This window comes from Mangifera indica, chromosome 1 (genome assembly GCF_011075055.1).
Source record: "Mangifera indica cultivar Alphonso chromosome 1, CATAS_Mindica_2.1, whole genome shotgun sequence".
Classification (NCBI taxonomy): domain Eukaryota; kingdom Viridiplantae; phylum Streptophyta; class Magnoliopsida; order Sapindales; family Anacardiaceae; genus Mangifera; species Mangifera indica.
In genome coordinates this window covers 5,775,916-5,792,996 of record NC_058137.1, presented here as the reverse complement: position 1 = coordinate 5,792,996, position 17,081 = coordinate 5,775,916, and the positions used below count along the sequence as shown (strand labels likewise).

Below are 17,081 nucleotides of genomic sequence, written 5' to 3'. Positions count from 1 at the left end.
TTCCGATGACTTTTGTTTCTTGCAATTCTTTCTTGGCAAGTTGTTCTTCAACATTGGACATTTCTTTTTCTTCCACCAAGGAATCAAAACCAAAGGAATTCCTTCATCATCCCCTCCCGTTATGTTTCCTTTTCACCTTGAGTGCAAGTTTCCCAGCCATTAACGAACCTTCCTCTGCACTTATGCCAGTGTTCGACACACCCAATTTAAGAAGTTCTTCAAAATTTTCTGAGTTCCCTAATCAAGATCCTTTTTATCGTTTCCAAGTTTTTTAGATGATAAACACTCATTTTCTCCCATATAATTCAAACTTCACTTCATGTTCTTTCGGTAAAATTAATTTCTTCAGAATTAGTCTGTGTGAATAGACCTTGTAATTTCTTCCTCCCAGCACTATGCTTCTTCCTTAATAAATTTTTTCTTCCTCCCGACACTAAGCTTCTTCGTCCAGTCTCCCTCTTCTCGAGCGAGCTATTCTCTGCAAGAATGGCTCGCTGAACCACTGGCCTTTTTCACTCCCATGCCTTGTCCTTTAAGATCACCACCCTTGATTTCAGCAACACTGATGCCAGCTTCTTCTCCCCTTGCACCACCACCAGCGTCCTACACCAATTCCAACTCCTTCTTTGAACACCGTGAAAACCTCACCTCCTGGGCCTCCTCCATCTACTCTTTTGGCTCTTTCTCCGACCACTGTGACAAACTTGCCTTTAATTTTGATTTGTGTTTCAAAGATGAGATTGAGATGAAGATAAAAAAAAAAAAATCTAAAGATCACATTGTCCATGCCAAATGGTCTTTTTCTTTTATCAATTTTTTTTTTGACAAAACAACATCATTTTGAAAAAAATAAAAAAATAAAACTTGAATGAGTACTTAATCAATCATTTTAACTTTGATCTAAATCATATTCTTAGGTTAAATCCAATTTATTAAGGATGAAACTAGAATCATAATTAAAATTAACCAATTTCATAAAAGTTAGAATTAAAATATATCCAATATAGGTCGATTTCAAATAGGAGGTGAAACCGTAAGCTGAGTAGCTGACAGGTTCGATTCCTTATAGGAGTTTTGCCCACACTATTGAGATATGCCATTAGACCAATAAGTTGATGCGAGATCTCACTATCAACTTCTTGGCCTAAACGAAGTAATCTTTCTCTATTAAGTCGGTTGATTAGGATAACATTGTGACAGTAAAAGGGATGCAAGAGACAGAGAAGAGGACATAGCAGGATTTTATGCTTATAATAAGGATACCACTCTTCGGGCAGTCCATCAAATGATTATTTTATTTTTCTTTTTAAGTAATTAAATGGAGGGTTTACAAATGTGACAAAGTTCAAACCCATTACTTCTTCGTAATCAATCAATAATTCTTTAGAAATATAACACAAAAGAATAGGAAAGACATTGCCCATAAGCTTTGTGGGGCCAACTGAGGTTTTTTCTAGTATAAGTTTAAACCAGATGGAAAACATTAGAAAGAGCAAAAGAGATGGAGAAGAGGGAGAAGCATTTTGTGCTAGTTCATGGAGCTTGCCATGGTGCATGGTGTTGGTACAAAGTATCAACTCTGCTCAGATCAGCAGGTCATAAAGTTACCGTGCTAGACATGGCTGCATCTGGCAAACATCCAAAGCAGGTTCATGAGGTTCAATCACTTACGGATTACTTGGAGCCTCTGATTGAATTCATGGCTTCTCTCCCAGCAGAAGAGAGGGTAATCCTGGTGGGTCACAGCATAGGTGGTCTTAGCATATCTGTTGCCATGGAAAAGTTCCCTGAGAAAGTCTCTGTTGCAGCTTTCTGTACTGCTGTTATGCCCAACCCTGATCTTGGTTTAACAACTTTTACTGAAGAGGTACAAGTTCTCTCTCTCTCTCTCTCTCTCTCTCTCTCTCTCTTGTTTCTCCCTTGGTTTTATAATTTTGTTAGATTTCATTAAGAAAAATATGAGTTCAAGGTCAGGCATAGAATGTAGGAGAGGAACTGAGACAAAAGTAAGTACATGAACTCTAAGGAGCATCCCCTGAACCCTGTTAGAGGCCAATATCGTAATTGTGTATGTCGATGCCTTAACTAAAGACAGAATACGAGCTGTGAAGGATAATTGCGGAAATTTAAATTGTGTGACTTTTTGTTTTCTCGATGGATTTGGTAGAGTCATCACCAGGAACAAACAAAGAAGAAAACTCACAAATCTCTATAATTGATTCGCTTTGGTGTACTCTTTAGTCTTTGTACTATTTGGATGCTCCATTATGGATCTTCCATGTCATAGGATTCGGGGCAGATTATGTTGATAATAGAGGGAATTATATTTTCCCACTAAAGATTATCTATGAGATTATATGTATAATTTTATATATAAATAATAATATATTATTATATGATTGAATATTATTTTATATTTAATTTTTAACTATCTAATTATATAATATACGTTATTATTTATATATAAAATTATACATAAAATATTGCTTAAAGATTTTACCCCAGCAAAATTTTTCCCTGTCGAAAGTATAAAGCACATTTTACTATCCAAATTCTAACCCTTTGCTTCGAATACGTAAAATGAGTAAATTATTCTTACCTATTTTTATTTAGAATAATGTTATATGTTCGTATTTTTTTACATATTATTATATCATTATGTAATTAAATATTACTTTATCTTTATTTCAAAATCATGTAATCACATAATGATATATCATTAATATATTCAAATTATATATTAAAAATATGTATATATAATTTTATTGATTTATTAAATATAAATTTACCATACTATCCCTCCCTCTCTCCTTTTCCTTTTTATCAATTCTCATTTTGTTATTTTATATTCCTTTTTCTTCATTTTTTTCACCAAAAAATCATCCTTCAAAATTTTTTCTCATTAAAAAACTATCTCCGGCAACTTTCTTATACTTTCCCTCCGTCCACTAATCCTTTCTCACATACCAAACATAGTTCTTTATAACAAAATATTGACTCAAATTTAACACCAAATTCTTCCATCAACTTCTTACTGAAAATCAAATTCATTTTCTTTCCTTCATCAACAAAATCAATTATTAAATTAATATGAAATAAATCTTAACAATAATATAAGAATTTTTAATAATAGATCTACGAATTGGGTGTAGCAATTTAACTGAATTAAGATAAATCATGACAACCAACAAGTAGATCTTTGCGGTCATATCAGGTTGTTGAGATGTAGTTGAATTGAGAAAGAATTCATTATCTTGCTTGATATATGTTGATGTATTTATTAATTAAAAGTCCTTTTAAATCATTCTATCCATATTGAGGTTACTATCTCTAGCAAATGTAGGATATAGTTGTGCATCATTTTTTAGCACTCCCTCGTCTTCCATTATTTGCCTCTCTCTCGCTATCTAAGGTTTCGTATTTGTTCCCATTGCTTTGAATTGTCCATGCAAACCATGTCTAAGATCAACGAGGATTGTCCAAGTGTTTATATGGTTGAACAACTCTCTTCTCTTTTATTGGTTGATCTTAATATATTGCTCAATATGTTGACGTTGTACTTTTTCTTGTGTTGTTGAGTAAAAGAAAAGGGAGGAGAAAAGGAAAAGATAAGAGAGAAGGGGACAAAGGAGGTTAAGGAGGAGGTGAAAATTAAGTTTCACTTTAAAACTTTGAAAAATAATAATTTTTCAGATTTTTGGAAAACTTATTCAAACCAATCTTCCTACCCTTCTAACTAAAACGGGTAAGAAAAAGAAAGAAAAAAGAAAAAGAGGAAAGAGAAATGGGAAAGAAAAGTTTAGGTAAACTGAACTTTAAAAGATAAAAAATTATGACTTGATTAAAAAAATAATACATTTTCACATATTGTCGTTGGAAGCCCCTGTTTGACCTATTAACGAAGTGCGAGGTTCTGTTTTGCCCTAAAACATCGAGTCCTCTTATTTGCCTTTTTACTTTGATTAAGCAATCTGTTGGATTTTATGACTAAGTTTGCACATCTTTGGAAATATATACAGTACAATCGAAGTGTGGATTCATATATGGATTCGACATATACATTTGATGATGGGCCCAACAAACAGCCTACCTCTATACTCTTTGGGCCTAACTTCATGGCGTCCAAGTTCTACCAGCTGTCCCCACCTGAGGTAAGTTTGTCCTTCAATTTAGATAAAAATTATTAAATAGTGTTATTTGAACCCTACTTATTTTATAGTAGCTTTTATATATATATACACACACACACACACACACACACACACACACACACACACACACACATATATTGGAGTGTAAGACATGATAAATGCAAAGTGACATTTTAAACATGTTCAAAGAAAATTAATTAACTTCTTTAGGATTTGGTTGGTATGACTAGGGATCGTGGTCAGTAGTGTTGGGGTCAGTTGAGTTTGCAGGCTCTACAGGCCAAGATAACCTGTAAAATAGCTAGGGCCTATAACACGACCTCATATATAAGATCGTATCGTATCAGGCCGACCTAGTAAATAATTTTAAAAATAATTAAACTTTACTAATTTCTATTTCTTTCAAATTAATACAACTAAAAATCGTAAATTATAAGTCGATCCTTCAAATAACATTTTTTATATATTTTCAAATGATGTAAAATTATTTTTTATTACTAATTGTGATATTCTAATTAAAGGAAACTCTTTATTTTATCGGTAACGCCATGTTGGGAGTTATTTTCTCTAATGACGTCTTTTTTACTTACTCAATGCTTGAAAACCAAGATAACTATTGTTCATACACTCCCACCAACAAGAAGAATCGAGAAACTCGTGCGTGTGGTTGTTATATAGTGTCCCTTCTCATATTTTTGTTGTACTTGCTACTGTCACTGTTCCTTTAATGTCTACCAACAATTGAGTTTCTATTTTGTTTTTTTAATTTTGTTAATTATTATTTTTCTTTAGAATATTTTGATGATGAAAAAAATTTAATATACTCTAAACAAAAAAAGTATTTAAACGATTGAGATAACTTTACTTTTGTATACTTAACTTACTCGAAATATGGTATACTGTAAACAAGACCTTATAGAAACAAATAAAAATTATTCTTTTTTTTTACAAGGTCTCTCTTACAGTATCTATATTGTACATATTCTTGGTCAATCATGCTTATAAAGTAAAGTTGTCTCAATCCCTTGTACACATTTTTGGTTTAAAATATATTAAGTTTTTTGTATTATCAAAATATTATAAAGGAAAATAAGAATTAACAAAATTTGAAAAACAAAATAGATACAAAGTTGTTGATAAACATTAAGAAGAATGGTGAAAATAACTAGTACAAAAAAAAAAAATAACACTATCTAAAGGTCATGTACGTGAGTTTTTCGGTTTTTCTTGTTGGCAGAACGTATAAATAACAACAATTCCAAATCTCAAGTGTCAGATAAGTTATTTACTAGAGAAAATAAGTTTCAATATGTCGTCATCAATGAAATAAAAAGTTTCTTTTAATTAGAATACAACAATTAGTAATGGAAAATAATTTTATATTATTTAAAAATATATACAAAATATAATTTGAAGGATCCCCTGCTATTTACAATATGCCCAACATGTTTTTTTATCTTTAGTGTACAGTGAATGGGAATTTCAAATCAATGCCTTGTTTGCTGGATTCAAGAGTCCCAAAACAAACTACGATAAGTTGATTGAGTTAAGAAAATATATTTTTAATTAAAGAATAAATCAAAAAGATTTACAAAGAGTTATAGTAATGACCAAATAACATTACTCAAGTGAGATGTCATGAGTAGTCTTGGGTACCTATTATTAATGAGTGTTTCCATTTATAAATTGAAGCAGGATTTAACACTTGCAGAGTTGTTAGTAAGACCTTTCCCAATGTCCAGTAGCGTGACAATTTTCGATGAAGTGACAACCCTGACCAAAGAAAGATATGGATCAGTTAGTAAGGCTTACATAGTGTGTGACCAAGACAATATATTTGAAGAAGATCTGCAGAGGTGGATGATCGAAAAATATCCAATTGATGAGGTGATGGTTATCCCTGGCTCTGATCATATGGCTATGTTTTCCAAACCAAAAGAGCTGTGTTGTTGCCTGCAAGAGATTGCAGACAAATATGCCTAACTTTCCTCTTACACCTTAATTTTGTTACTGTTTGCAAACGACCAGTGTAATTTCGGAAAATGATGATAATAAGATGTTAAAAACTTGTTTAGCTACATTATTTGGTTGCTTTGTTGTTGGTTGATCAGTTTATTTGACATGCTTGGTTGGTCTCACCATGGCTTCCTTTTATGTGCGGATGCTTATTGGGTACTACTTAGAATGAAATGCCATGGATTTCTTGTTGCAACGTTACTTCAGAGAAAAAGTACATGGTTTAGACTTAAGTAAATGATTAAATGTTAATCCTGAAGAGATAATTTGAGTAGTAAAAGAAGGGTTATTTTTAATTTAAAGTCTCAACAAAATTAGGGTTATTAATGAAGTAACCAAATTTTTAAAGGGTTACATAAATGACCAACTCTTTTAAGCACTAACCCTTTATTACTAACAGATTGCAAAATCACTAGAATGCTCCTGTATAATAAAGTGAGTTTTCTGTCATTTAAAAACTCATATAAACGGCCTACTTACTCGGATTATGGCAAAAGCAAACTCTTTACGGGGTAATTAATGACTTCCAACGTCCTCTTTCCTCTTCCTGTGATCCTAAGCTCTCAAACTCTCACTCTAATCTCAGTAGTTTAACTTTGAAATTTTTGTGTAGATTAAATGTATTATGACTATCAGCCAATGCTTTGATTCCTATTATATTTTTCTTTAAAATAATGTCACTCACGGTTCTACAACTCTTATGCACGATCGTCTAAATGGTTTCAACTATTCTTATTGTGTCTCTTGATCTCTAAAGATACGTTTTATTTAATAACCGATAGTATGCACGACTGTACACTCATTTAGACTCATACATTTAATCTAGTTATAATATTGCCCCTGCGACTTATATATTAGTGTGCACTCCTATGATGCATCGTTGAAGATTAAACTACATCAAATGTTGAAGATGTTGACAACTGATTAAGCTATTATTTAGGTTATCCAATTTCACACCATCATTATAAATAAACACCAACACAGAGGTTCATTAAGCTTAATTTAATCAATTAGTACGAGAAAATCATTTATCACACTCGGTTTGTTTTATTGCAAAAACATCATCACGCACTAAATATCACAACCAGGTGAAAATGATATTCCACCAACAAAATTCCACAGTCATTGGCCACAAGAATGATCGGTAACTTCAATTTACCATCATTGAGATGTTACCATGACACATATCAAGCATGTTTATGAGCTATCTCTAAGAGACGATGAGTGAGTTCTTGTGGCTTGGAAAACATCGCCATATGATCGGCACCCTTAATCTCCATCACCTCTTTGACAGGATAGTTTTCGATCATCCAGCACTGGAATTCCTTTATGATCCCCATATCCTCCTCGCATACTATATATACTCGCGCAACTGAGCCATACCCCTCGTTGGAGAAGTTCTTGGACTTTGCCAAGTCGTCTACAAACAGTGATCCTGGCCTAATTAACGTCTTCGCTAGCTCTAGATCCTTCAATAAAATTAGAAAAAATTGTAAACATGATGTCAATATTTTATATTGGTTAATGAGCTAGAGAGAGACAAGCTAACCTCAACGGGGCTCAGCTGATAGAGCTTGGATTTTAAGAACTCGGGGCCGAAGAACATTGACGAGAGAGATGGTTTTGTAGGGAAAGGGGAAAATTCAGTGTCCATCCAAACGCCTGGTGGTATCTTCTCTAAAAACTTTTCAAGATATATAAAGATAATAAGACTTCTGAATCATAAATATGTTGAAGTAATTAATTAAACTAGTTTATCAGTACCTGGTCCAAGATATAAGATGGAGCGTGGTGGGTGTCAGGCATGAAAGCTGTTAAGAAAACAGCGACAGAAATCTTTTCTGGGAATTTGTCCATTGTCAAAGCCAAATTCAAGCCCCCAAGGCTGTGACCAACCAGAATGATCTTTTCATCAGGAGGAAGTGAGGCCAAAAACTCCAACAGAGGCTCAGTGTAGTTGTAAAGTGAATGAACATCATGGATGGACTTCATGTTGATGCCGGAGGCAGCAAGGTCAAGCGCCGTGACCTTGTGCCCAGCGGCCTCCAGCTGTGGTTTAACTTTGTACCAGCACCAAGCTCCATGGTTAGCCCCATGCACTAGAACAAAATGCTTTTGCTTCATCGTCTCAGCCATTTTCTTTCTGTACAATGTTTCGGTAGCATTGTATGATACTATTGATTTATAAGGTAGATGCCGTCAACAAACAAGATTAATTAACAGCTGTAATAGTGTCCAACTTCTATTGTGCAAGTAAAACAGACTGGAGTTTCTGTCAAGCACGTGAAGCTTGTTTCCCAAAGCATATGGCATCTTAGACACATGTTTAGAAGTCAAAGCAAATATGATAGAATGATGTAGATTCTTTTTTCCTTATTCTGGTAAAAACAGTAGAATTTAATAAAGATGCGTGCAAGAACATACTACAATTGAAACGGTTGGAATATCTTGGGTTATAAGGCAAAGTTTATTGTTTTTCATATTTTCACCTATTAACTTTAAAAATATCAAATATCCACTCATCTATCTATTAATTTTTATTATTATTATTAATAATAAAATCATCATTTTCAAATTTTTATTTTAAAAAAAATAATTTATCTCAACTTCTCACCTTAATTTTAAAAATTCATAATTTCTCTTGTAACTCAATTTAAAAAAGTTAATTTAATTTTAAAAAAATTATTTTTTCATCCCTAACAATTACATTCCTAAGGTTTTCATATGTTTGAGATAGTCACCTCTCCCTCAAATTTTAAAAGATTACCTTTACACTCCCAAAATTTAATTTTCTCTTTTTGACAATTATTCTTTTTGACAACTATTCTTCTTGACAATTTTCTTCAGAGTATCGTTAACCCTACCACCGATAAGCCCTCTCCCTCCCTGATGGTTTTCCTGCATGAAAACCACTAAAATTCGATGAAAATTGTTCAATGTTGCACAAATCTATGCAAATCGCACAGATGCATGCTACTAATTTGTGGGTTGATCGATGCATAGACGTGTTGATTGATGTCACATTGACATGAACCCAGTTTGTGTGACGTCGATCAACGAATAGATCAATCACACAGATTTGTGTGATTCACATAAATCTATGCAACATTCAACTATTGTCACCAGATTTCGATGGTTTTCACTTTGAAAAATCATTGGAGAGGAAGAGGGCTTATCACTAGTGGAGTTGATGATGCATCAGAGAGAATTATTAGAAAAAATGATCGTCAGAAAAAGAAAATTAAATTTTGGGGGTGTAAATACAATCTCTTAAAATTTGAGAAGGCGACTATTATTTTTAAAATATGAAAACCTTAGGAACCCTAATATTGGGGGTGAAAAAGTAACTTTTTAAAATTAAGTTAATTTTTTTAAATTGAGTTACGAGAGAAATTGTGAGTTTTTAAAACTAAGGTGAGAAATTAAGATAAATTATTCTTTTTTAAATAAAAATTTTAAAATGACAATTTTACCCTTAAAAGTAACAACAAAAATTAATAGATGAGTGAATGTTTGAGATTTTTAAAGTTCATGGGTGAAATTTTGATAAAACAGTAAACTTTAGGTGGAAATAAGTCCTTTGGCTTAGTTATAATTTGGAAATCAAAGCTTATATTATATAAAATTAATTGGCTTGTGTTAAAATTCAATTTATTGCACTTATATACTACTTATTTATATTGTTTTTATTAAATATATAACTCTTTTTTAGTCTCAAACATTTTTTCTTAAGTGTAACTACTATAGATCTTTAAACCCATTTATTTAGTTTAGACTCTGATACTACGTTAAAATATATTAGGTTTATAAGTATAAAAATTGAAACTCATATTATACAAAATTAATTTATTTGTGTAAAATAAATAAAAGTCATACTTATGTATCTTGAATATATAAGGAAATAAATAAATAAATAAATAAATATATATATATATATATATATATATATTTAGTGTATGTTAAATTAATTATTTAATTATTTGATAATATATATATATTATATAAACCTATTTATATATTTAAAATAAATATATACAATTTTATTAATTAATGGAAAGTTTGATTATTTTGGAGGGTTACACTTGTTTTGAGATTAACTAAATGGAGTTTAATAAAACTATATGTATATTTTGAGTATATAAATAGATATATATTTATATATATTATTATATAATCAGATGATTTTGAATTAAATATAAAGTAATATTCAATCATATGATAACAGATATAAACAATATATTCATTTATATTTTCAAAATAGATATGTATAGTATTACTCATAAGAGCTTTGATCTTCAAAATAACTTTCTATCAAGTAAGAAAAGGCTATGTCGATGAGAACAGTATTTTTCTTTTGAGTAATATTATGTATATATATATATTTTATACATAATTTGTATACATAAATTATATATCCTCGTGTGATTGGGTATTATTTAATCTTAAATTTAAAATCACTTAATTACGTGATGATATATCATATATGTATTTAAATTATATACTAAAGGCCAAAGAAATTATTTCCACTCAAAGTATGTTGCATTTTCAAGTTTCCACTTCTTAACTTTGAAAATCTTATTAAATCACCTATAGACAGTTAAAGTTAACGAAACTCTAACATTTTAAAATTTATTCTTCTTTTCTCCTCGTAAACATTAAAAACTAAAAGTTTTCCATAGGCCTAAAAAATGACATTTCCCCTCTTAAGGTTTAGTTTGCAATCTCTGATGTCATCATTGGCGACGAGAGTTTCCAATGCATCATCATACTCTGATAGTTTCTCTCTCCTTGTCTACAACTTTGATCAATGAAGATCTCATATGGGAAGATGAAACTTTTCATCTTTCTAAACAAAGATAAGATCTTTGTCTTCTCAGATAAAGTGAAATTTTCGCCTTCCAAGACAAAATCTTCGCTAACCAGAGTTCAAAAGGAAGGGAGAGAGACCGTCAAAATATAGTGATGCATCAGAAACTCTTCTTCATTAGTGATGATATCAGATTTGACATCGACGATTGAAAATTAAACTCTAGAAGAGAAAATATTACTTTTTGAAATTTGACTTAAAAGATAATTTTTAGTTTTTAAAGTTTAGAATGAGAAAAAAATATTAAATTTTAATTTATTTTTAATATTATAAATAAAATGATAACCTTAGTTTTAAAATTAATAAATTTAATTATTAATAGTGAAGTATTTAAGATTTTTAAAATTAAAAAATAAAAATTTAAGAAAACAATTTACTTTTAGTCGGTGTGGACGAGTCCTTTGGCCTATTCGAAAAATATACCGGCACAGTTTTATTATTTCCTCTCACATTATTGATGGGATTGGGTAACTTTTTATTCCATTGGATGAAAAAATATTGAAACCAAGTAAATTATTTATTCTTACAGTATTTCCACGAGAGCTTGTCGAATTAGAGAATCGTCAAACGCTCCAACCTTATGACATCACATGGGATGATTTTGTCGTAATTCTGATGTCAGATGCCTACGATTTTTTAGGCATTTCCGCGTATCGTTTGTAGTTTCTCTCATTCTGGTGGCCCTTTCCTCTTCATTTATTTACGTTCTCTATACGAAAATCCATCTCTCGAATTGAATTTAGACCAACTAGTCAAATAATGCTCTGTATATGTACCATAAGTCTGGCTTGACTAATTCATGGGTCCTACTTATAAGAGTCCAATTTGGCGGCTAACTGAAGGAAGTCGACTTCTTTGATTTCAAACAGTCCTGTATAAAAAAATTTGTTTTTTACATCGTGAATGGTGCATTCGGTCAAATCAAATGATATAATTCAAAAAGAAAACAAATAATAAAATATTTTAAATAATTTAAAAAATTTTAATTACATCTTACAAATTATTATTTTTTAAATTATTTCTTTAAAATAATATACCTATTTATATTATATTATAAAATATATTTATTATATTATAATAATGTGATATATTTTATAATATATATTATTTTTTATATGTATTATATCATATTATATAGTATGATAATATATCATACAATACTAATGCAAGAAAAACAATGCTAATGCAATGGTTGAATGTGACTACAGAAACAATAAGAGTGGTAGATGTTACTTGGGTAGATTTTAGGAGGCTGTTCAACGTTTGGAACAAGACTGTACACATGACTTATTTGTGGGCTCAAGATTTATCAATCTAACCTAGTGGACTAGTTACATGACGAAGTATACGACAAGGTTCAATGAATTAGCAAAGTATGCTCCAGGGACCGCCAGTACAACACAAGGAAGGATAAGGGAGTTATGGGCTCAACCCAACTTTGCTAAAGATGATATGACAAGAGCCTACCCTAGACATGTGGAGTAGGGATGGCAATGGGGACGGGACCCCGTCCCTGCCCCGTCCCAGTAGGGGATATCAATCCCCATCTCCGTTGTGGGGATAAAAAATAATCTCCGTCCTCTCCCCGCGAAGAAAAATCCCTTCCTCATCCCCTCCCCGTCCTCGCGGGAAAAAATCTCCTCCCCATATCTATAAATATAAATTTTAATTCTTTTATATATTTCAATAAATAAAATAAATCATATTTTTCTAAAATATCACTTGCTATAAGAGCTACAAAATATTCTTTGTTATTTTAGTTCAAATATAAAGTTTTCATAAAATCTAACAATATGCAATAATCAATCTCTTCATTAGTAGCTCTTCATGTATATGATTTAGGGTAATTTTATAATAACATTAAATTTAACACTTTTCATTCACTTCAATTGATTTTATTAAGTTTATAATTTATTATTTTTTGTGCGTAAAACCTGGTGGATTGACTAACTAAGTTTTGAAGTTGAAATAAAATTAATTTGGTGCATTTGCATTTTATGATAATGAGATTCTGGGGTTTTTTTAATATATTAGATTAATACTTTAGAAATTAATAAAAGCTAATAATTGATAATTCAAAAATTAGTAAAATTAAAGTTATAGTTTTAATAAATCATAATGTAAAAATTTCTAAAACTTAATAGTTTAGAAATTATTATATTAATATATTAGGTTTAGGGGGTGAGGAGGGGCGGGGCGGGGCGGGGTGGGGACACATGTATCCCCGTCTCCGACCCGTCCCCGATTACGAGGATTTTTTTCATCCTCATCCCTACCCCTTTCCCTGTTTTTATCAGGGAATCCCCTCTCCGTTAGGGTCAGGGAGGATCGGAACCTCTAAAGTCGGGTCTAAATTGCCATCCCTAATGTGGAGTACTCAGACCAAAGGTGTTAGTGATAAGGATGAACTAGGAGTTAGCACTAGTCCTACCATCAGGTGGTAATACTCAAAGGAATCAACATTGGGCTGAATAAAATGTACAGAAAAACATATTTAAAAGAAAAAGATATATTCACAAAGTTGCATTTTACCATTCATCTATGAATTGCGTTTATATACAACACTAAAAATCCCAATATTCATGTTGTGATGACAACATTACCATTAATGGTACCTCACTTTTTCCTTGGAATTGAGATTTCCACCTGTTAATGGTGAATATTGTCCTCAAATAGGGATTATTTCTTTGTTTTTGGCAAAAGGTGATTCAGCTCCCCAACTCTTTCATCAGCTAAGCATGGTTGGATGCCCAGTCTGCAGCATTCTCTTAATCATATCCATCCCAAAAGCAGAATCCAAGGAACTGTCAAGGAGTAATTTCTTTTAAGGCAAAGACAACATGTCATCAAGAACAATTAATCTTGCTAGCTCAATTTAAAAAGCACTACGGGTCATTTGGTTGGCGGCATGAACAGAAAGAAGAAAAAAGTTGAACATCTGACCAAAAGGTTCTGAATTCAGATTTCTTAATCATATGCTAAGCAATCACTGTTTTCAGATTTACTAGTTATATGCAAATGCCAAGAAGCCAATTATAATATATTCATGCCAAAATATGCATTGGATTGAATTATTACACATATTAAGAAACCCAATAAATAATTATAAATAAATTCAAAACAAAATATTCATTGAATATTATTACTAGCATAATAAAATAAAAACAAATAAATGATTGTTCTAACCCAACCAGAATATTAATTTAATCACACACATTTTTGTGTATTATAACAATTCAACTCTCTTAAAAAAAACAGGATTCCTAAATGCATAAATAGCAAGCTATGCTGTGCAGTCTTCCCTTAATAAAAGTCTCCTAGGTTTTATCAGCGAAAAAATAAATAATAATAATAAAATGGCGATAATAATAATCTCTTTGTTTGGAAAATGATGACTCTGCTGTTATGTTGCACCACAGAATTTAATTTAGAGCACCATTATCATAGTGCAGTCTCAACAATGCAATATCAGGATCCAACATTCTGAAGATGACTTTTGTGCCAGATGATATATCTATTGAATCTTACCTGGGTGGCAGAACAATCAGAGCTACTGAACCAAAATGATCATACTGAGAGATTCAAGAAAGACAGGCAAACAATCTTGCTTTGCACATACACAACATGTGTGATCAGTGACATAATGAAAGATACTTATGCTAGGAATCTAGCTATATCAGGTAAAAGCAAAAGGGCAACTGACCTTGGTATAGTTATTTCAAATGGAAAACAAATGACACCCTCAGATATTGGGGGAACATGGTCCTTTTCCTCGTTCTCAAATTTTATTATTTGAAAAAAATATCATGAAGAGAAGCTTCAAGTACAGCCCTGCGAGCACTTCTCTCCTCAGACACGTTCTCTGTTCTCACAACCAGAACAAAGGTAAATGGAAATAAACTTCCATTTACAGAATGAAACATTAAAACTATCTTATGTTAAATGTGAAACGGTCATGTATACCTCCAGGATCAACAATAACTATGGAAAAACAATAGTTGATATAATCAAAAGAAGTTTGAAATGTGAACACTCTTCCTAGTAAGGTATGCCGGCAAAAAAACAATCAACATTAACAAACTTTGCTGACAATCGCTCTTGACAAATATTACAACTTGTAGAAATTGAAAGGTATATGAAAATACCAACAACACCAAAATAAACTCATGCACATAAACCCACCTGACTTTTCTTGTTCGGGTGTTTTTCAACCCAACTTATGAATTGTTCAATTTTCTTTTCAAACTCTGCATCCCCACATTGCAACTATTACAGATCAATCTAGGAACCATACAAAACCATCAAAAGAATTATAATCAAAGCATAATTTCTTCCGCTCCATTACAGAAGAATCACACAGTTGGGCAGTAAATAAGAATTGCTTACATATTAATTTCAAACAGTTTCGGATCAATGTCTTTGGGCCTAACAAGACCTAATGCCCGTTGAAACACAATTGTGTGTAATATGCCTGCCACCAGTATAACCTTGCCACTTCAGTTTCACACACACACCCTGCGACCAGTATAACCTTGCCACTTCAGTTTCACACACACACACACACACACACACACACACACACACACACACACACACACACACACACGTATGTAAGCAATATAATGTATATTAAATGAAGATAGAAAAATATGTCTTGATTCCATCGTATTTTATAACGTATAAATCATAAAGAGAATTCATAAAAAAATATAAAGAATGTTGATTTCTCTCACTTGACCCCTTGACTTGATGGTACATAAAAACAACTTAAAGTTTTTCAATCTTCATTAGCAATGAGTTACTTTTTTTAATCATAAAACCTCTTTTCATTATAAAAAGTTGTATTTTTAATTATAAAAAATCACATTTTTATATTAATCGATAGAATTTTGGTATTAAAAATTTTATATTAATTTATTTTATCAAATAAATACTATTATACTCATTAAAATAAAATTTTAAAGTCATGTGAGCTGTAAAAAATTTTATATACAGACTTTGCAGTTCATGATGAGAAATCTAGATGATGTAATCAAACTTCAAAAAAACAATTATGGAAGAACGAGAGTTACTTTTGCATCTTATTTTGAGCTCGGTGGAGTGGCGACGAAAGATTGGGGGTGACGAAAGCTTGAAATGAACACATTGAAAATGGGAGAGAATGAGGGAAATCCGCTTTAGAGTTTTAAGTAAAATCTAATATCATGGTTACCGTTAGTCCCCATGTGTTTTGATAATAGTATAAGTATTCAACATACACGTGTACTAAACATATCTTTTGATTTACGCAATGAATAATATTATGTGTATTTATTTTGAATACATAAATAAGTAAATATTTATTTATGTTATCACGTGATTGAATAATATTTTATCATTAATTCAAAATCAACTAACTATATAATGACACACATCAACTTTATACTTATTTATGTATTCAATGTGGATACATATAATTTTATTGATAATAAACATAAATATGAAAAATTAAATATATGTTAATGTGTATAAAATTAATATAATATAATAAATGTACAATATAATATGATATATTATCAATACAGATTGATATGTCTTTTTATATAACTGATGTCACGGTGTAAGTATATTTGAAATTTTTTAAATTTTTTGAGTGAGTTTGTGATATTTTTAAAGGTAATGATATAATAATTAAAATATTTATATTGTTTTAGAAATATTTTATTATTTTATTTTAAAAATATCTCAAATAAGCTAGGGGGATATCCAAAATAAAATAACCAAGCCAAAATCTAGACAAAACCGTTATATTAAGACAATTCATATCTAGTAGAATTTTAAAGGGTTTGCCTTAGGAAGTGAACGTAAGAGGTTGAAATAGAAGTTATCAAATCAACCACTATAAATTGCTTAAACATTCTCTTTCTCCTATTTATTTCCTTTTATTGTATTTTAAATATTGTTGAATTGTTTAAATACTTGTTGAAATTGATTTAGATTGATTAAGTTCTAAAATTCACGTCATTTTTATAACTCATATTCAACCCATCTAGGAGTAATTTAGCCGT

At 31.0% G+C, this 17,081-nt stretch overlaps 2 protein-coding genes and 1 pseudogene across 2 annotated transcripts; 1 reads left to right on the top strand and 2 right to left on the bottom strand.

Annotated features, from left to right (window-relative positions):
- Positions 1-1,038: 1,038 nt before the first annotated feature.
- LOC123217073 (salicylic acid-binding protein 2-like) lies at positions 1,039-6,231 on the top strand. The gene is made up of 3 exons (XM_044637833.1): positions 1,039-1,867; positions 4,020-4,151; positions 5,847-6,231. The coding sequence occupies exons 1-3, from the start codon at positions 1,502-1,504 to the stop codon at positions 6,132-6,134; spliced, it is 786 nt and encodes a 261-aa protein (XP_044493768.1). The 5' UTR covers positions 1,039-1,501; the 3' UTR covers positions 6,135-6,231.
- Positions 6,232-7,194: 963 nt separating this feature from the next.
- LOC123213131 (methylesterase 1-like) lies at positions 7,195-8,343 on the bottom strand. The gene is made up of 3 exons (XM_044632496.1): positions 7,932-8,343; positions 7,717-7,851; positions 7,195-7,636 (listed from the first exon to the last, which is right to left on the bottom strand). Exons 1-3 carry the CDS (start codon positions 8,301-8,303, stop codon positions 7,355-7,357), a joined length of 789 nt encoding a protein of 262 aa, XP_044488431.1. The 5' UTR covers positions 8,304-8,343; the 3' UTR covers positions 7,195-7,354.
- Positions 8,344-13,546: 5,203 nt separating this feature from the next.
- Positions 13,547-16,259, bottom strand: LOC123227510 (annotated as a pseudogene).
- Positions 16,260-17,081: the final 822 nt, after the last annotated feature.

Coding starts and splice junctions, on each gene's coding strand:
- LOC123217073 (XM_044637833.1), top strand. CDS start 1,502: ATGGAGAAGAGGGAGAAGCATTTTGTGCTAGTTCATGGAGCTTGCCAT. Junction 1,868..4,019: donor TAACAACTTTTACTGAAGAG/GTACAAGTTCTC, acceptor AAATATATACAG/TACAATCGAAGTGTGGATTC. Junction 4,152..5,846: donor ACCAGCTGTCCCCACCTGAG/GTAAGTTTGTCC, acceptor AAATTGAAGCAG/GATTTAACACTTGCAGAGTT.
- LOC123213131 (XM_044632496.1), bottom strand. CDS start 8,303: ATGGCTGAGACGATGAAGCAAAAGCATTTTGTTCTAGTGCATGGGGCT. Junction 7,852..7,931: donor CATCTTATATCTTGGACCAG/GTACTGATAAAC, acceptor TATCTTGAAAAG/TTTTTAGAGAAGATACCACC. Junction 7,637..7,716: donor ATCAGCTGAGCCCCGTTGAG/GTTAGCTTGTCT, acceptor ATTTTATTGAAG/GATCTAGAGCTAGCGAAGAC.